This window comes from Gossypium hirsutum, chromosome D11 (genome assembly GCF_007990345.1).
Source record: "Gossypium hirsutum isolate 1008001.06 chromosome D11, Gossypium_hirsutum_v2.1, whole genome shotgun sequence".
NCBI lineage: Eukaryota > Viridiplantae > Streptophyta > Magnoliopsida > Malvales > Malvaceae > Gossypium > Gossypium hirsutum.
The window spans coordinates 13915600-13936363 of NC_053447.1; the positions used below are offsets into that span (position 1 = coordinate 13915600).

At 33.1% G+C, this 20764-nt stretch overlaps 1 protein-coding gene and 1 long non-coding RNA gene across 4 annotated transcripts; one reads left to right on the top strand and one right to left on the bottom strand.

The window, feature by feature from the left end:
- The first annotated feature begins 2380 nt into the window (after positions 1–2380).
- Positions 2381–4063, top strand: LOC107923733 (uncharacterized). Its single transcript, XR_001691612.2, has 2 exons — positions 2381–2465; positions 3879–4063. It is a non-coding gene; the product is annotated as an uncharacterized lncRNA (long non-coding RNA).
- Positions 4064–8534: 4471 nt separating this feature from the next.
- Positions 8535–18928, bottom strand: LOC107924343 (uncharacterized). Of its 3 annotated transcripts, none has more exons than XM_041106171.1 (19): positions 17933–18928; positions 16984–17674; positions 15968–16168; positions 15498–15581; positions 14852–14911; positions 14239–14283; positions 13445–13644; positions 12808–13314; positions 12512–12614; positions 12242–12421; positions 12066–12155; positions 11904–11966; positions 11729–11803; positions 10959–11009; positions 10546–10623; positions 10148–10282; positions 9740–9847; positions 9582–9647; positions 8535–8837 (listed from the first exon to the last, which is right to left on the bottom strand). In XM_041106171.1, exons 2-19 carry the CDS (start codon positions 17338–17340, stop codon positions 8787–8789), a joined length of 2454 nt encoding a protein of 817 aa, XP_040962105.1. In that variant the 5' UTR covers positions 17341–17674; positions 17933–18928; the 3' UTR covers positions 8535–8786. The 3 variants fall into 3 exon arrangements, with proteins under 3 accessions (XP_040962105.1, XP_040962103.1, XP_016710232.1); XM_041106169.1 differs by having other exon boundaries at positions 8535–8926; XM_016854743.2 differs by having other exon boundaries at positions 8535–8926; positions 16984–18928.
- Positions 18929–20764: the final 1836 nt, after the last annotated feature.

The window sequence follows — 20764 nt, forward strand, 5'->3', positions numbered from 1 at the left end:
TGGATTGTCGGCCGTGGTCTCTTCAATATGGTTTTCTTTGATTTTTCTGTACTTTTTAGATCTAGTTTCAATTCACTTCGTTTTGTTTTTCGAAATCCATTCTCCTTTGTTTAAAAGCTATAGTGGTAATGGATTTTTGTTTAGTTTAATTTTAGTTTTTTCTAACTGTGAAATTTATCAATGCAAGCCGACCACTATCGTTATTAAAAGACCTCATCATGACATAAGACTAGACTCCAATTTGATGTTTGGGACTCTACTTTTCATCCATCACTAACGTAGTGAAGTCTCTTGAATCATGTATAATTTTACATATTATACTTAGAAAATATTAATGATAATGCTTAAGAAAAAATGGTCAGAATTTACAGAGATGGAGACTAGCTGGATTTTGATCACGTGCATTTTTAGGGATGAATTTGGTTTTCTGTGTGTTTAAAGTTCCAAAAAATGAATGAAGGACGACGTCCCTCCTTATCTTCAACTTGAAGCCGCGAATTTAATTGCATTGATTAATCAGTGGACACTTACATTTTTACAGGCTGTTTCCATGTAATGCACTGCCGAAGCCGACCCTTCTTTTCGATGAACAAATTAATTTGATTCGCTTTTCCTTTCTATCACGTTTTACATACTCCCTACACAATCTCACTCGTCTCCATCATATTCTATGCCAACTGCCTCTTACACATGCTGTTATGATTTTTTTTTTCCCCCTAAAAGAAGTTATAGCAAAGCTCCATGCTTTAAAAGGCATTTACTTTTGCCAGTTTGCCACCATCACTTTCTAGGTTTTTGGAAAGCTTTTATCTTCCTTACCATATATGATTAACTTCACTTTCATCAACTTCCGAGTAATATCATACCACAAGTATGGAATTATGCGATTCCTCATCTATCTAAATAATTGTATTTTGTGTGTCTCTAATTCGAGGCTTCGTTTATTTCACAGAAAATGGTTCTTAGAAAATGGTTTTGGAAAATGATTTGTTTTTTCTGAAAAAATTTAATAGTGTTTAGTGTTTAGATGAATCTGTGTAAAATGTTTTCTGTTATTAGGCAGATTTTTTAAAAATATTTTATAAAAGTTATTTTCAATGAAACAAACATACATACGAGATTCATTATAAGTCGTGAATTGATTACAAAGTGATATTAAGGTGAAATTATAATAAATAATTAATCTTCTTAATGTTAAGGATTAAATTGTAAACTTTGTGAAATTTATAATTGAAACGAGAGAAGTGATATGCATGGAAATTTGTTATGTGAAATAAGATATTATAATGAATTATTTGATTAAAGTGCTTATATGGTGAAAAATAAATTACATGGCAATAGGGACTAAATTGATAAATGTACAAAATTTTAAGTGTGAAACAATTTAACGTGTGAATAAGGAAATTATGGTAAAAGTTTAATGAATGTGTTATGAGATGATGAAATGTAACAGCCCAATTCTACGCCTAGTTGGAATAGTGGTTTCGGGACCACAAATCCGACAAGGGAAACTATGATTATTATTATATTTTCATGATCTACAATTTTACGGAAAAAATTCGTAAAAATTTCGTTCAAAAATTTCGACGTTTGGGCACTCAATTTAGTCAAAAGGACTAAATTGTAAAAAGTGCAAAAGTTGAGTTCTACATGTTAGAAGTGTCTAATTTTTTATGAAATTATAAATTGGGGGTCCTTATGTGGTAATTAGACCATTAGTAATTGATGGACAAAAATAGACATAAGAAATGGGAGAAATAGATTTTTTTTAAGTAAGGGCATTTTAATCATTTACTAATAAAAAGAAATAAAATGGGAAAAAGATGGAAAAATGGTGTCCATCTTCATTAAGTTGCTGCCAAAATTTGGAATACACCATAGCTAGGGTTTCTTTGCTTTCTCAAGCTCATAGTAAGTGCATCCTAGCCCTGTTTTTAATGTTCTTTACATTTTTGAAATCCTCGTAGCTCGGTTTAGCTTATTTTACTGTTAATTCATGTTAGGGTTTATATTTGAAAAAATACCCATATGTGAAAAGTGTTTATTTTTCTGTTTTATGGAGGAATATGAAGTTAGAAATTATGTTAAACAACTTTTGCTAAGCGATTTTAAACGAAAACGGGTAAATTGACATAATCGGTAAAAATGGTTAATGTTCAAAAGTATGTGTTAGAGTGAGAATTTGATGTTGCCATAGAAGGGAAAAGTGTTCAGCATGTCATAAAACATAAGAATAAGTGATGAAGTTTAATTTCCGAGCTTGGGGACAAAAGTGTAATTATGCAAAAGTTTGGGGGCAAAATTGTAATTTTTTAAAAAGTTGGGTGGTGGATTATTTTAATAAATGTGAACATTAAACGAGTTAAATTTGCTATTATAGATCAAGAGAGACGGGAAGATTATCTCAAACGATAAAAAGAAAAGATAGTGGAGTGAATTGCAAAATTACGATATTTTGCACCGAGGTAAGTAAACATGTGACTTAATGTATTATTTTGATATTATTTGATTTGTGTTGAGATTTATTTGAATATAAAATAAATGTTTGGCAAGATTCCAAAAATGTTGTTAAATTGGGAAAGGTGGTAAGGAGTTGCAAAACACGGTTTTTGGTTGAACACTCGAAATAGGCCGGAGCATATTGCATATAAAGGGGTTGCTGTGTGCTGATTCCCCTATTCATCGGTGGTTGCTAAGTGCTGATTCCACCGTATTTTAAATGTGAAAGGGGGTTGCTAAGTGCTGATTCCCCCGAGGGGTTGCTAAGTGCTGATTCCCCTACCTATTGGTGGTTGCTAAGTGCTGATTCCACCGTATTTTAAATGTGAAAGGGGGTTGCTAAGTGCTGATTCCCCCGAGGGGTTGCTAAGTGTTGATTCCCCGACCCATTTGGTGGTTGCTAAGTGCTGATTCCACCGCATCTGAAATGTGAAGGGGGTTGCTAAGTGCTGATTCCCCCAAGGGGTTGCTGTGTGCTGATTCCCCGATTCATTGGTGGTTGCTAAGTGCTGAATCCACCAATAACGGTTAACATTCCGAGTGTTCAACGAGTAAATTGGGAAGGTGAATGTTCATATATGTGGTGGACAAGTTTATGGGAGGAATATCGGGTTGGTACTTAATCAACCCATGTATAAGATGGGAGGAAAATCAAAAATACAAAAAGAGACAATTTGAATGCAAAACTGTTTTGAATGGCAGCAGTTGGGCAACTATGAAAAATCACCATAAATGGTGGAAAATGAATTACAGGTTAAATAATATATGAAATTTAAGCTGAATGAGTCTATTTTCATATGAAAGAAATAGAGCAAGCAAAAGAGTTGTATTTTCGGAGATATTTGAATTTTACTGAGACAGGGCTGGATTAATTTCGAAATCCCCTGTTCCAACTTTGGAAAATCACAAAAAATTATAAAAAAATAATTATGGCTTGAAATCTATATTCCTGGATTCCTTTTTGAGTCTATTTTTAATATAAACAAACGAGAACATTGTTTGAAACTTTTACAGAGAGTTATGTGAATTTTTGTAAGGGGAGGTCAGGACTGTCGGGCAGTGAAACAGGGGAATATTTAAAGAATAAACTGTACTAATTGGCCCGACCAAAAATTCTGAAAATTTTATGATAGAAAGATATATGAGTCTAGTTTTAGGGAAAATTTACGGAATTCAATTTGGAGCCCTGTAGCTCCGGATAAAAATAAATTAGTGGTCATGACGCAGAAAACCAGCTTGCTGGAAATTACACAAACAATGAAATTTATTTGTGAATAAATTTATACTATGGTGTAGTCATGTGAGAAATTTATTTATTTGTCATATGTTTACTTACTAAGCTATGTGCTTACTCATTTTTATTTTTCCCTTGATTATAGTGATTTCCATCAATTCGGAATTGGGACGGAGTCAGACAATCATCTACACTATCATCCACGTTTGGGTATTTTGCTACTAGTATTCCGGAAATTATGGCATGTATAGACGACTTATGTAATGGGGCGTCACCATGTAAATATATATTATGGTTCGATTTAAAATGTAGTGTTTATTAATGGTTAAATTATGTATGTTTATACAACTGAACTTGGTTGGAATATTGAATTGTATTTGAAAATTTGCAAGAGGTTTAAGCAAAAATAAGCAGAAATGCTGTCGAAATTTTTTTAAAAAAATTTAGTAATACCTCATACTCTGTTCCGATCAGGAATGCGGGTAAGGGGTGTTACATGAAATATGAAATATGGAGTATGTAAAAGTGAAATTGTGGAAAAATATGGAATTTTTATAATGACAAGGACTAAATTGTTAAACTTGAGAAAATATGTGGATGAAATAATAGACGTGAAATACATGGAAATTTGATATGTGAAACAAGATATTGAGATAAATTATGTGATTAAAGTGTAACAAGAAAGAAAATTGATTTAATATGATTAATTAGTGAATATTGAACTTTTATGACAAAAAGGAACTAAATTGAAAAATTATAAAAGTTTATAAGAAAATAGTTGATAAGTGAAGAATGTAGTAGAGAATGTAACATCCCGATGCTTTGACCCGATGTTCGGTTTGGATATGGCGTGTTATAGTGAACAAAGCCTTGTCAGTTTGAAAAATGTCTTGCGGAAAAAAATTGGTACGGCATTTTACGAGAATAAAGGGGTAATTTTACATTTACTGAAAAATATTTTACGTTGATCATCCTATTTTACATGAAACAAGTATCGAAAAAAACTTAAAATATTTTCCGTAAAAACTTTTACACTAAAACAAATAAATTTGGAGTATTCAAAACTCAAGATCTTCATATTTGCCAATCATGCTGTTATTATTTGTACCTAAAATGAATTTACAAATTATGAGATTTAAACTTAAACACCACAATTATTAAAGTCTCAACTTTATCATTTTTTTCATAAATGTATTTTTAAATTAATTTCTTGGTCATATTTTATTCGTACTTTAATCTAATATGGGGTTGTTTAATAAAATAACAAATATTATTACAATGATATTTGTCGAAACCATTTTTTTGAAAACAAAAAATTTTAGGTTGTCGACTTTTTTAAAAAAATTAAAATTGGGAGTCGCCACCAATTTTTATTAAGGTGTGATTGGATCACCTAAAAACGGCTTTGGTCTACAAGTTTTAGAAAAACAGATCCGGGAGTCAGTTACGTATGAGGAAGGATTAGCACCCTCGTAACGCCCAAAATTGGTACCTAGTTAATTAGTTAGTATCTTAAGGTCGAGAATTTGGAAAAAACGTAATCCTTAGCAAAACTTAAAAGGTTACGTATTAAGACCCTTATTATTTCAGAGAAAGAAGATACCACACCCAATGCGTTAGGGCACAGCATTCTAATTTTCCCCAAAATGAATTGGGCCAAAATACTTGCACAATAAAATTTTAAAAGAACATCCACTTATCCAAGATTTAAGAAATCACGCCCAATATGTTAGGGCACGATTCCTCTAGAATCCCGAACTCGGAATATTTCATTTACTTTAAAAGAACATCCACTTATCCAAGATTTAAGAAATCACACCCAATACGTTAGGGCACAATTCCTTTAAAATCCTAAACTCGGAATATTTCTTTTATTGTTTTTAGAAAAAAAAATTCATTTCGAGAAATCAATGCGTCACATCCAATAGTTAGGACACAACGTGTTGAATTCCCAATAATGAATTCTTATTTTTTGATTAAAGAGAAATGCTCGATTGTTAGACTTAACGAAGAAAATCGGAACCCAATACGTTAGGGCTCAATTTCCTTGAAAATCCTAAATTCAAGCATTCTCTCAAATTTGAAAAGTTTGAAATCAAGTAAAGAATGATGTGATGCTATATTAAATATACAATGCAAAAATAAATATTACAAAGGCCTAGAAATAATATAAATAAATGAATAAATAAAATCAATATACATAATAAAAATAATCACATACAAAATATCAAATAAATCATAAAAAACAATTCCTTTTAACATATAAACGAAAACATGAATTAATAATCGAATGAAGAAAATAAACAAAATATAAAGAATAAAAGGCACATAATATATACATTGAAATTAAAAGCCATACACATAATTTACATATGTAACTTTGGATTAAAATTTATAAAAGCAGAATATATAATGCATTTGTGAAAATAAAATATAAATTATAAAGTAAGTGTTAAAAAATACATATATTTGAGCATTTAAAAAAATAAATATATTCATATATATATACAAGTATATAAAAAAATTGGTTAAAAATATTAATATGTATACATACATATATATACAAAGATAAATATAACATATATAGATTATAAAAAAATAATTATATATAAATAAAATAAAATAAAAATAATTACCTCATATTAAAAAATAAATATGCGAAAAATATTAGTTTTTAAAAAATATATAAATACGCACATAGAAACAAGTATACATATATATATGATAAAATAATAATAATTACATATGAAAATAATAATAATAATTACATTAACAAAATTAACTAATTTTAAGAAAAATATAAAAAGGATTAAATTGAATTACAAGTAAACAAATTTGGGGTCAATTTGCAAATAAATAAAATTTGGAGGACTAAATTGAATGAGCGAATTACATAGAGGGGCTGGAAAGAAAATTTTCCCTTTTCCTCTAAAACGGTGTCGTTCAAAATGATTAAATTGGAATTTAAAATAAATAAAAGGGTAAATTAAAAAAATAAAGAAAACTTAATTACAAAAACATTAAAAGGCGGAGGGGCTAAATAAAAAAATAAATAAAATTCGCAGTGGTATCACCTTCTCCCTTTTTTAAAATCGTGAATAAGTAAAAAAAATAATCAAAAGAAAAAAAATAGTAAGCCACCTTTAAAAAACTGCCAATCGTTCTTTTTTATTCCTCCTCCTCTTTTCTCCTTTTTTCTTTTACAATGAAGGGAGAGGCCTCTATTTATAGTTGAGCCTCCCCAAATCCAACGGTACAGATCAATTACATCAACGGCTAAGATTAAAGGGTATCTACAATTTAAACTCTAAGATTACAAAATCATATATTCTAAGATTGCATATCATATCTAAGATTATATATAATATCTAAGATTGCATATCATATCTAAGATTGCATATATCATATCTAAGATTGCATATCATATCTAGGATTGCATATCATATCTAGGATTGCATATCATATCTAAGATTGCATATCCTCAAAAATTATGTTTCCATATGTGAGCCCGGGCTAAAATTGGGTATTACAATATTTATGACTTTTAATAATCTATATAAAATCATTAAACGAAAATACTTAAAAAAAATTAAGATTTGAACCTTAATGCGTATTAATAAAAATGCCTTAACAAGTATTAGGCGTAATGGTAAGTCACATTGCACCGTTGATCCTTAAGGTATTAATAAAGAGATTTTAACATATGTTGAGTATAATAGTAAGACATATTGTACTCTAAAAGAAGAACACAAATTTGAATCTTGAAGGCAATATTGTTAGTGTGAAATATGAAAAATAAAGAGGGCTCAATGCTTCAATGGAAATTAATTTTTTAGTTTTAAAGATAAATACTTCTTTTTTTTAATTCATAAAATAGTAGGATTTATGTATCATAAACTAAAATAAATTATTAAAATTTATCAATACAAATACACTTATTGTGTATATATTTTATCAATCTAAAATATTATTTATATTTATATTATCCCTGCATTGTTTTCCAAAATGGAGCATTGTTGATTGAATATTCTCCGTAAAATATCACTAGAAGTCTAGAACCTCTACCCTTCACCACAACATTTAGAGAATGAAGGCTCCAGCAATGAGCATCCACCAAATCATTTCACCATCCAAAATTGACTGTTAGATTAAAATTTGAAATTGCATTTGTGGGACCATATAAATTTGGAATTTTGGGGGCATCTTTGGCATTGTCTTCAGAAAGGTCACATCACACTAAACCACAAAAACATAAATTAATTAACACTTGCCTCAATATCAATCAGTTCATTCTACACCGTTCAATTTCACCCCCGTGAATTTCACATCATCCCAAGCTATACCAAACAAGTCTGTCCAGTTCTTGGACTTGTTAAAGTACAGTAGCCATCAACCAGGCTATGAAAGCTGCCCCCACTTTTCAGTTTTAGGCCAGAATTTTGGACTGTTATTACATGCATGGCTCTTTCATGGTTTTTGTATTGATTCCTATTCACTAGGCAAGGTTTCCTGGATATGATGTAGTAAAGGAAATTTCTAGGTTATGAATTTGCTGACAGTGATTCCCTTTGCGTCCATTGTGGATATAGAGCGATGCAAATGATAAATGAGAAACAGAATTAAGGACCCTTTTCTTTTTAAATGCCGTCTTAGGCTCCTGACGTCCAACATCATGGTTGAGGTCCACCCACTAAAACCTCAGCATTTTATAAGATGTTATGTTTTAAGGACACGGATTAATGATGTCCAGCCAAAACAGTTGGATATCGACAGTGTGCGACTCGGTGCTGTAACTTCATCGTCATTCAAAGCAAAAGATATTGATCATTCAATAAGAGTTGCTCTATAAAGTATGAACTGTTCAATTAAACTATTGACATTTACAAGGATCTGCAAGGAAGAACGAAGTTTGAGTTCCTAAGCATTTTAGCAACCTTTCGCTGCCAAGCGTGCACGTTTTTACAGCACTGCACCCTCTATGATTCGACGAGGGCTTAGGGTCGCAACTGATAGTGTTTCAGAGGGCCATCACTCTTCAAGGCTATACAGTACTTTATATCTGATGGAGTTTTGCATCTAGGAAGCTTATCCTGATGCAATGTACCTGTTAATCAGATTATGTTAGTGCTCATTTTCGAAGCTTGACAATCTAGAGTCTGATAGAACGCTGAATAGTTGTGTGTCTACAAACAGCTGCAAACAAAAAACAACAGCAATAAGCAAGCAGTTGAAGCTCGGAAATTACCATGCTTGACCAATCATTTGAAACATAAGAATATATGATATCATTCAAACTTCATGTTACATGTGTTACATCAGATCTAGTGCTACATATTTGTAACTTATGGTTCGACATATTTTGAAATATACAATTTTCTTTCCATTTTTATCTTTCTCGTGCAAGGGAAGAACTCGGAGATGCAGAGTATTTACAGGGCTCAGGAAGGTTTTGCTCCTGATCTTCAAAGAACAACCCAATACTTGCTTCTATGGCTTTTTTACATAAGAAAATCAGTTGGTGTTTTAGCTAGACGAATGGTGGGCTTCGTAGTTCAGGCATCATGCGTTATTAACACGGTAAAATGTAGCAAACATGATTGATACCAATGATAAAGCAATAGCACGCGGTCTATTAAATGAGCATGTACCAGGATTACTGTAATTGAACCTCATCCTATTTAAATGTGTGTTGATGGTTGAGTAATTCTATCTATTTGATCAACAAGGGGATAAATTGCACTTTAACATAGATCTGGATGTGTTGTGTGTTTTTCAAGCAGCAATGGTAGGTTTGGATCGAGTTTAAACTAAAAGATGTTCAGCCATCAAAATAGAGAACTGAAGTTACCTTAATAAATGGCTGATCCTTACTAGGAAAAGAGTCAATAAAGCTATCTTTAAGTAGTAAAGAAACCTGGAAGGTAATCAAACACATAAAAAAGATGATGAGAATGATTCAGAAAGAAACCGAGGAACAACATAAATTATATGAGCCAAACTGCCAACCCTGTCATGGTTTGATTGTACACTAGTAATTGTATGAGATCTCAGATTTGCACAAAGTGACTCGAGGTACTGTCGCATGACTGTCAAAAATTGCGTTGCAGCTTCAGCCTGAACCGGTAAAACTGATATTAGTTGCAGTCAAAAGATGAAAAATAAGAAGTATCGATAAAAGGATGGTAAAGGTGAGTAAAAAGCAAAATATTCAGAAAAAAAAAAGTTAGATGCTAAAATCTCTCGAGTTTATTCCAATAACTATTAGAACAAAATTTTAAAAATGACTCAACTTAACCATTAATTAATCTGAACTAAGTAGAAAGACCTTTTGTTAAAATCTTGACATCTTCCTAGTAAAACAATGGGTCATGGAAACAGATACATTAAGCATTTTTTATAGTGATTGGTAAACACCTGCACTTCATTGCACCTATATGTAGGATGTTTGTTAGCAATTGAACCTTCATATGACAGTCTGGAATGTATTGACCTTAGTTCCGTTACAAGCTCTTTATGTTGAGGAAGTGTAGGCAAGTAACACGATTTCACCTGAATAACAGTTAAAAGGAACAACTAAGGATACTCCGAGTTAGGGTGAAATACTTTGAGCAATCCAAATAGATTATCAAATTTCTGTACAAATTGTTCGAGAGTTAGGAGAGCATGGAAAGAAACAAGAGACACTTGTAAGGAGCCGAATTACAGTCCATCAAACATTGCAAGTATACCCAGAAAATTTTATGGCAGTTCTACAGTGGAACTATGGATCTTGGAACCAAACATGCAAAACTATGTCTAGAAACCATAAATACCTGGTTTTTGAGCAAATTAACTTGAACAAGATTAGATGTTTTCATTTTCAATTCGTTGGGTTTATGTTGTACGCCAACCTGTAAAATGAAAGTAACAAAAAGCTAAATCAGGGCATTCCATAACTTCTACTAAACATTTGCTACTATAACACAATTTTTGCATATAATGGTTTGTATGTTCATTCTGAGCTTTAACCTGCTTACAAAAGCCACAAAGAAACCTATTCTGTTTTGAGATGAGCAAGATCAATCACGTATACAAAAGAAATATGATTTTTGTCTTTCTTAGGCAGGTTAAAACTCTTCCCATACAATTTAATGTCAAATGTCAGCTTAGAATTTCATGAATCATACTATCTTTTCTTCTCTTTTTTTTTTTTTAAACTAACATCCAGAAGAACACTACAACTCACAAGAAAAGGAACCGGCGCATCAAGAAAATCAAGCATCCTCATCGGCAGCACCTGAATGCAAATAGAGTTCAGAAAGTTAGAAATATGATATCCAGAAGAATTACTAAATACAATCTTTAACTAAAACATCCGAAATGGAATATGCCAGTAAGCAAAACTACTTGAACTCCCATCTTTTTCCCATTTCACTCATAAGAAAGAGTGAAGAAAAACACTTTATCCAAAGAGGAAAGGATCGATATTAACAGGTTACATCACCTTCATATGACTTATATTGTGTTATCACCATATAAGATGAGGGAATAACAGTTTCCATAAAAATGTATATTGATATGTCAGTATGTGTATTTATTCCTTCACTTACAAATAGCAATGTGCTGCAGCAAAGGCTGCAAACATTTTTAACATTTCTGCATTTTATTACTATATTAGCGAGGCATTTAGGCAAGAACTTCATGCCGGAGATCATCATTAAGGGGCATTAAGACTAAACCTAGGACACGGATAACATTTTAGCTGTTCATACATTTCAACTCTAGAAGCCATATTTTTTAAATTGCACTGCGTATCTCTATTGGTTTCACCATTTTCATTGTAGACTTTGACTGTTAACACTTCATGTCTTTCTGCTTGATGGCGTACTTAAGAATATTCAAAGAAACGATCTACAACAGCTTATTGGTAATATGAAGATTTGAGCTACATCCAGAAAGATATCTGCCAACTAGAATTTCAGAAAGAGCAGCAGCGATAGAAGTTACGGAGATTACTGGAAGAAATAAACTCTGCCACTGAAACGGACGAATCAAAGGAACTATAGATAACACCACAGCCGATAAGACACCCTGCATTGATGCAAATTAGTGTCAAAAAACGGATATAGTTTATAGTCGGCCATAAAAGCAACTAAGTATGAAACATGTAGGAACAAGAATATGATCTTACCAGATTTGGGGAAATTACAACCACCTGTTTTTCCAGTAATACTCCAGCAAGCACTGCCAAAATCTGGAAGAATGATCAAAAGGTGAAAACATATCTACCAAAAATAAATTGAAGTCAGGTGAGGTGAAGTGAAGTGAAGAGGTTTGCAACATAGAACATTACACTATCAAGAGAGAGAACCCGACAAATTGTTGCCGTTGTCCATACAGAAAGTGCAAAAGCTTCCTCAGCAGCTGCCAACTTTGCATCAACCTTTCACCAAGTTGAGCCACATCTAAGTGAATGTATATGTTACAAAGGAGCATTTATTTAAAAAAAATGATAAAATAAGGAAATACCTCAGAAGGTTCAAACGAAGATAAATAGCTTTCATCCAGTCCAAAGGCAGAAACTGGAGGTCTCACATATTCAATAGCCTGTAAATGCTCAAGAGGCTGAAAAAGTATTTCTTTCCCTTGTGGCGGAATAGATAAAGCATGATAAGCACAAACGATCTGTAGAATATCATTTTTGTTTTCCTATCAAATAAATCAGATAAGCAAACATCAAATGGGAATCCAACTATACCAATGATATGTGAGAAAACCAGAAACAAATAGAAAATTAACCCTAGCCCACTCCAATATGAAGTCATCTCTAAAATCTCTCTCAGGATTCGAGAAAAGGTCATCATCCTCGTCATCATCCTCTAATGCCAGGCTTCTAGTTGGACTGCCAAAGATAACATTATATTTGAAAAAAAAAATGGCTGGGAAAAAACCCACAAGAAACTAAAATAAAGATGCCAGCAGGCAGATATCATAGAGCACTTTTCATATGAGAGTCTCATCTAGTTATGATAAAGGATTTCTTTTCTATTTATTCTAATACAAACCTAATAATCAATTTAGTCATAATTTACCACCTGAATAGGGATTGAGAACTTCCCATTCTGTCCATAGTACGGCTTCTCATGCCAACAAATGTTCCAATCTCAGGAGAAGCTTGTCCATTTTCATAGTTCCCATTAATTCTTTCCGAAGCATCGGAGCGATATTCTGAGGTTTCAGATATATTATCGTCAAAGTATAGCACATTTTTTCTACCATCCTTTTCTATTTCGTTAAGGTGACCCAAATCTGAAGCCTCACTTGCTGCTACACTTTCAGGTGACATTGGTGAACTTATCTTTAGTGAAACAGATGAAACCTCATCATCAGCAATAGTTCCAGCAATGGGACTATGAGTTAAGGCATTGTTAACAGATATTGCAGAAGCCATCCAATCATTAACATACTCCCCATCTAGAGACTCAGTATTATCATTCATTTGTTCATCTAGTTTGGTGACAGATGGGGCATAATCGTTGAGAGACAAAGACATTTCATTAACAAATTCTGTTACTCGATTCAGGCGTTCCTGTGCAATGATACTGCATGCAAGTAAAAAAAAAAACATTGAGAATGAGGGCATCAACAGCATTATAATTACGGTTAACATCTACCTCAAATTTCAAAGACAAAGAATTCCAGGGGTCATGAGGGAAAGGAATCAACTGTAACCTGTTCAACATCTCATAGTGTAACTCAAAGAAAGGCACTCTAGTTAGCAAACAATAGCAGCGAGGTGCAGATACCAGAAACTGGCTGCATGCTCCAGTTGACGTTGAAATAGGCGATGTACCATCTAAAATACCAGGCTGCCTCTGAACAAGTTCCGGTACATGTAAGCAAACACCATAAACCGTAGCATTGCCTGCCACCTGATCAAGGGATTATAAAATGTTTCACAACCCATCATTTCCTTGTTTCTCACATAAATCTTATTGTACAAGAAGTGCAAGGACATGAAACAAAACAGACAAGTTCTTGTTCCATTTGGGATTCCATGGTCATTTTTACAGTAATACACACTTAAAACAAAGGACAGAATGATTGAGCAGAAATGAAAGTAATGTCAAACAATTTTTGGCCATAATATTGGAAAAAATGAATTGCTAGAGTCCTCTATCCATTCCCAGCTACAACAGTGATGCATCAATCAAGCTTGCCTCTCCACTTCTCACACACCTAACACTATTCTTATCAATAGTAGCTTCAATATGGAATTAAGTATTAACATGGTGCATGGTACTGCCCCAAAAATTCATCTCTCCTTTTCTCTATCGCATCCATTAGAATGACAAAAATACACAGATAGAGAATATAAGAGTAAAGAAAAGCTAACTCCATTAATTATATACCATCACATGTTATAAGTCAATGTACCATAAAGGGATCCAGTTGAACACAATAAAATCCATGGATGAATTTTAAGGATGCAACAACATAGCTCAGGGAACAAATATGAAACGTACCTTAAGTGAAAAAATAAATGCTAAATCGTCTGTGGCCAAATGCTCCTGTGGAGAATGTACAAATAAAAATGTTACTTTTCTCTTCAGGTCAATAGAACTAACAAGTGAGAAAAGTTCATTACTTAAAACTTATTATATTTTTTATTGAAGGAAAACTATTCAGAATGAATTCCATATATACGACTAAAGATGCTTAGCATATCTTTCAAAACAAAATATCAGTGTTTACTGGCTTAACCCTAAAAAGGTTTTGAGTTGGTTAACCCTAAAAATGTACAGTTGGATAATCACTTTTTGGACTTAGGAAAATGAGAAGAATGAGCTAATTGAAAAAGATAAAATAGAGGCACAAGGCACGGTTTGGATATTAGTGATAGAAAATAGATATTATAACTGAATAAAGGAAAATCGTATAACTTTGTTTCGTTTATCTTCTTTTCTCTGCCATGTTTTCTTCACTTGAGAATGGGCAAGTCATTGTGTAATACAGTACAAGAAGTAATCCCCATTAAGAAAAAATAACAGTCTGATATACAGAAAAAAAAAAAGGTTATATGGAACCAACAATCTGAGGATAATATAGGAATTCTTTAGATAAATTAATTCTGTATACCTGTCCATAAAGAAGCTCATTTAGATCACTAAATGACGGGGTTCTTTCCAGCAATCGTCCCTAATTCATAGAAAAAATAAGTGTTCTAAGTCCATAAATGTTAATACAAATAAATAGGAAAAGATGTAGTACATTGACAAAAGTTAACCAGAAACGATCAAAATCATATAGATGAAGAGTACAACATTTATAAGTGCTCAACAGGGCATATGGTAACTATTACTATATGTAAGGCAAAACTAGATGGAGAAAATTCGAATAGATTGCATGGAAATGCTTACCTGTTTGACCAAGTTTCAACTTTTTAATCATAAACTACAAATTAACATGTCATAGAAAGGCCAAACGTGACCTATAATAATCATTTTCCTCCTAAAACAGGCAAAATGAACAAGAAGGCAATAAAGCAACAAAGAAAGGAGAGACCTAAATAATTGAATGATGAACTGACTTAATAAATGCAATATATGAACCAAAAAAAGGCTATGAAGTTTGAATTAGGTTTACTGTAACTCAAAAACAACAGAGGCCATGAAATTAGAACCAACTCAGCTAGTAATTCTCATCATTTAATATAGCTCACACTAAGTTGAACAACTGATAAGCTAGTAGACAAGAGTATCACCAACAAGTAATGAGATCAAACCTTAACACCCCCAGGAAAACAGAAGTTGGCTAAGTCCTTCAAACGCATGGGTATCCTCTTCCCAGGAGGGTATCTGAAAAGTAACTGTTAAGAAAAAGAAAGAATCATGATGTCAGCTCATATGAAAAGAAATATATTACCTTTGATCCAAATGCCTACTCTAAAACGATTTCCCATTGATAACATGTTTACGAAAAGAATTCCAGTGAAGCAAACGCATTCTCTGAAAAGAGTGCAAGTAGAAATTTAAGAAGAAAAGAAAACACACAAAGAAAAACCAGATTCTTCTTCCTTCTATAACGGCACTGCCTTTATTTGCGAGAAACGTAAATTGTTAAGTTACACAGTTGACAAACTAGGTCTCCCAAAGGTCATGCAAACTTGAAGAAAATTAAGGAGCAGAGTAACAGATTGTTGAAAATATAAAAAGGGTCTCGTTGTATTTCATTGTATTTCATTATGTAGTCAACCTGAGGTTCAAATGTTGGAAGTGGAGGTCCATGATGCTGTATTATCTTAAGATCTATGATTCCAGATTTTTTCATCTCCATCTCCCACTTCTTCCTTTTAGCAAAGTCTTTTTCCATCTCCCCAAGACTAGCATCTGGATGAATCCCAACAATAATGAAGTGCTCAAAGATTGACTTTGGGTGCTCATATTTAATACGATCCTGAAACAACCTCGAATTAGAATTCTGAATTCCGAAAGGTATAGAAATATATCAGAATCACATTTAGCTAATACTCACTAGCTGTTTACTCCAACATATCAGTAACAGATTTTTGTCAGAATGACTATCTTAAGGTATGAAATTGACTTCCAACATTAAGACATACTATATCATTATAGAAAATAGCACTTCGTACAAAAAAAGAGCAAAACGTAAATGTACACAATCTTTTTGACAGAAGCCATTAGCAATAAACGACAAAGCCTGACCTGAATGTAAGGCCAAAAACACTCAAACTGGAAACAAAATGGGATAAGACCACTTACCAATAACATAAGCCGTGTGTTATGACTTCCTATATTATTACATGTTTGGCCTTGAAACCAAATCATCATCAAGCATAGAATAAAAGTGACAAGGAGCAACCAAGTATATTTTAGTTTAAATGCCTCACAGAAGACATTAAGATATAGGCCCTTAAACCACCTAAATAACATCCCATCATCCAATATAGCATCTGCATTACAGTAGTATTTAGTGCATACAACAAGTTCAGTAGAGACACGAATAGTAAAGAGATTTTTTTTTAAAATGGCAAAAATTTTACAAGCATAATAAGCAAAAGAACGGAAAAGGAAGTAACGGGGGACTTGTCCTTAGTGTAAGTAATGGTGCAAGTTATAATTATTCTTCAATAACAGGTTACAATCAATCCAACGAATTTACAGCCATAGAAAATGCATACACAAAATGACTGATTAGAGAAAACCTGGAAATGAGCAAAGAAAGAAGAGGAAGATTTTGGTCTAAAATACCATAGATTTGGAGTGGAGTTGGTACCACTGGCGTTTCTGGTTTGCCAAAACCTCAGGATTGAAGCTTGGCCGATATCTTTCATCCCTTGAATTGCCACCCCATCGCCAAGCCCTCTGCATCTGAGTTTTCAATCTCTGGAAACTATTGATACGCTTGTGTCCTGCAGTTGTGAATTCACTCTGAGTGCGCCTATGCCCCAATGGCAGCAGCCTTGGAGAAGCGGTGCTTCCAGAGTGCACGGGATTCTGAACTCCTCCATCCACTTTCACAGCCTCCTCCTCAAAACCATGGTCCAATTCCCAAATTGTTGATTGTGATTGGTCTTCATGTCCTTCAGCTTCTTCCTTGGTTTCCATTTTCTAAACACTTCCTTTTATCTCATCTTACATTGTTAATTAAATTGTCAGCCATGCCAACTAAAAGATTCAAACTTTTTCATTTATTCTGCAGAATCTACAAGATACCATCCTCTTCAAGTAAAGCTTATCACAGAATACACAAAGATATGAAAAGGGTTCCCTTTTATGTGTTCTTAATCCTCAAATTCTCTCAATACCCCCAAACCATGAAAGCTTCCACAATATAAGCTTCAAAAAATCCAATAAAAATTTGCCACTTCATACACAAAGTATACAGTTTGAATACCAGTACCTTGACTGTAAATGTAATGACTCCTACAGTACTAACACCCTGTAATGCAAAATTTAAAAAAAGGAACCCATGAGGGAAAAAAAAGATATGAAAAGACAACCAATCAGTTAAAAATTCCCAACAGATTTAAATTCTTCAGAAAGAGAATCAAAGCAGTAACTCTTTTGTAACGGAAAAAAAAAAGGTGATGTAATAAAAGGAATTGAAACCCAGGTAATGCAAATGATACAAGAAATAAATAAGCAATAACATCAAGCATAAGTGGCAGAGAAACAGGAGAGATGTTTCCTTACTTGCCTTTATTATTACTAATATTTTAGTTGTCTGATTAGCGAAGTTTTAGTTCCTTCAAGCGAGAGAGAGGGGAAGGGAAATGCCAAAAATAGAAGGGAGCTAAAAAGTTACATATAACATGAGAGAAAGTGAAGGTTACACAAAAAAGAGGAGATCAAGCGAAAGCGCTTTTCCCCTAATTATAAAAACAACAAGCAATAACTTCCCTTAAAAAAATATAATCTTGTAAACAACAAGCAATATACAAAATGGCAGAGGCAATAACTTCCATTGGCAATAAAGTATGATGCTTTTTTTTATTGGAAACTCGACGAGTGGTCTAAGCGATGGCGAAGGCAATGGCACAACGAAAGGGCAGGAAAAATGAAATACACTTCTCGACTCTTTCCTTTATGAGCGTGAATTAAACGCGCATTAAAGCATGAAAAAGTTTTGAGTGAAATCCTCCGAAGTCGCACATGCTCATTGCCGTCCATTTTTCTCGATAGCTGTGTTTTCTTTTCTTTTTTTTCATTTCAGGTGGGTAACTTTACGAGAAAGATTCTGAACGCTAAAAAGTAAATTAAAGTTTGAAAAATTAGTGAGGTTGTTTTGTCCCCCTCTTCGGACATCTCTTTCGATTCCATCGTCAAATCTTTCGCTTTGGAGCCAATCTCGCAATTAATATCTTCACTTCTGTCTGGAAAATTTTGAGGGAAAAATAAATAACGAGAGAAAGAATCTTGTGGAACTTTTTTTTCTTTTGCTAGAAAATAAAAAAGTTATTGGAATTTAAATTTATTAATAATAATAATTAGGTGAAATATTGAGTCTGCCGTGCCTCCATTAGTGGGTTTATGCATTACTGTGCTCCTTTCCCGCGGGGGAGGGGGGTGTCAGGGAAGGTGACCCATCGCACTGAGCGACGATTTGTCAAAGCAAGTTGCTGTTATTGTTTTTATTTTGATAACTGAGTGTAAAAGTTACTGGCGCAAGTCTCTTTTATTGTCAATGTTTGCAACGATAACGGCTTGCCTCTTGAAGAGTTGTGTTTTTGAAGGGATTGCTTCTTGTGGCTTTCGATCTTGGGCCCTGCTTTGTATCTTTCACTATATTCCTCTTTCCGAATCTATCAATCAAGTTTTCTTTCCATTAATTAACACAATTTTAAGAGTTTGAAAGGATGAGGCTGTTGTTTTATTTTAGGGTAAACAATAGAATTTTATCCCCGAAATTTAATTTGTTACTAAATAATCATTTTTTTAAGAAAATAACAACATTAAACGAGTTCATCAAAGCCAATCAAACCCATGCAAAGAGAGCATTATCCGACAACAAATCCTCTTGAATTGACGAAGGGGGTCTTCAAATAAAATTAAATTCAAGGAACTATTAGACTCGCACTTAGCCATTCGATCATCACTTGCATTTTGGCTCCTTGGAATGTGACGAATCTATATCCTCCAATCAGTGTTGATGAAGCTGTGAATATTAAACGTAGCCCAGTTAAGCTACCATTAACGGTGTAGCCCACCAGTAAACACTCAATAAGTAGTGTTTTATCGCATTCAATCTCTAATTGATGATGACCCCTTGTCCCATGTTATACACAAACCTTTAGCATAGCACGTGCTTCAACTCGAAAGATTGTGTCCTTGGGAATCATCATTGAGAAACCTCACAATCATCTTGCTTCGAAATCTCTAAGAACCCCTCCAACCGAAGCATTACTATTATTAGGTGACATTGCTCCATCTGTGTTAAGCTTAACCTACCTTATTTCCAGTGGCGACCAATGCAAAGTCGACATTAAAGGACTCTGATGAGGTAAGCTCATGCTTGTATTAGCAGCGAAACTCATTGTCCATGCAATACCTGTATCAACAAGGTCTTGAGCACAATTATTACTAATAGCAAACACAAACAGATTGCGATTCTTTCATACAAACTTTTCAGATCTCCAAATCCTGAAATTTTGCAAAATCCATGATAATCATTCCTTAAACTAAATTTTAGGCCAAATTCACGTATGATTTTATATATTGTTTTTGAGCAATTAAATTTTTTTTTCAACTTTCATTATCCTTTTTTATTTCCTTTCTTTTACAAATAAAAAATAAAGGAGATATACTTAATTTGTTGATTAATATAGTTGTATTTAAAGTTTTAGTTTCTATTGTCAGATTACCAAAATCCAAATTTACAAATATAATTGAGAAGGTGACACATTTTTCATTTACAAAGTGAATTAAAAATTAAGTATTAGAAAAATAGAACACATGTTATTTTTTAAATATTATTTATGAAATTAAAACATTTTATCGTCAGTTCATATTATATACACTACTAATTTTTATCTCAAACGATACACTCATTGATTTTAATAAAAATATATTAAAATTATTTATTTTTATACATTATGCACCCAATATAATATAAATGTTAAAGTATTGAGTCCGCCATGTGTTATTCTAGTAACTATGTCATCAAAATAGACAAACCATTTTTTAGTAAAAACCTTATTATAGAATATATAGGGTAATTTATCAGAAAAATCCCCTTTTTTTCAAAATTTACCGAAATGAGCCGATTTTTTTATTATTTACCGGAATGGTCCATTTTCCGGGAAATCGCGCCCACGTCAGTGCGATGTCAGGGTACATGGCAGAAGATGGCGTCCACGTCAGCAGGTCGCGCTGACGTGGACGCGATCTTCTGCCATGTACCCTGACATCGCGCTGACGTGGGCGTGATTTTGACGTTGATTTCACGTTTGGGTTTTTTGGCTTTTAGGGTTTAGGGTGCAGGCTTTTTAGGGTTTAGGGGTCCCGAAATAAATTATTTCGAGTTGACGTC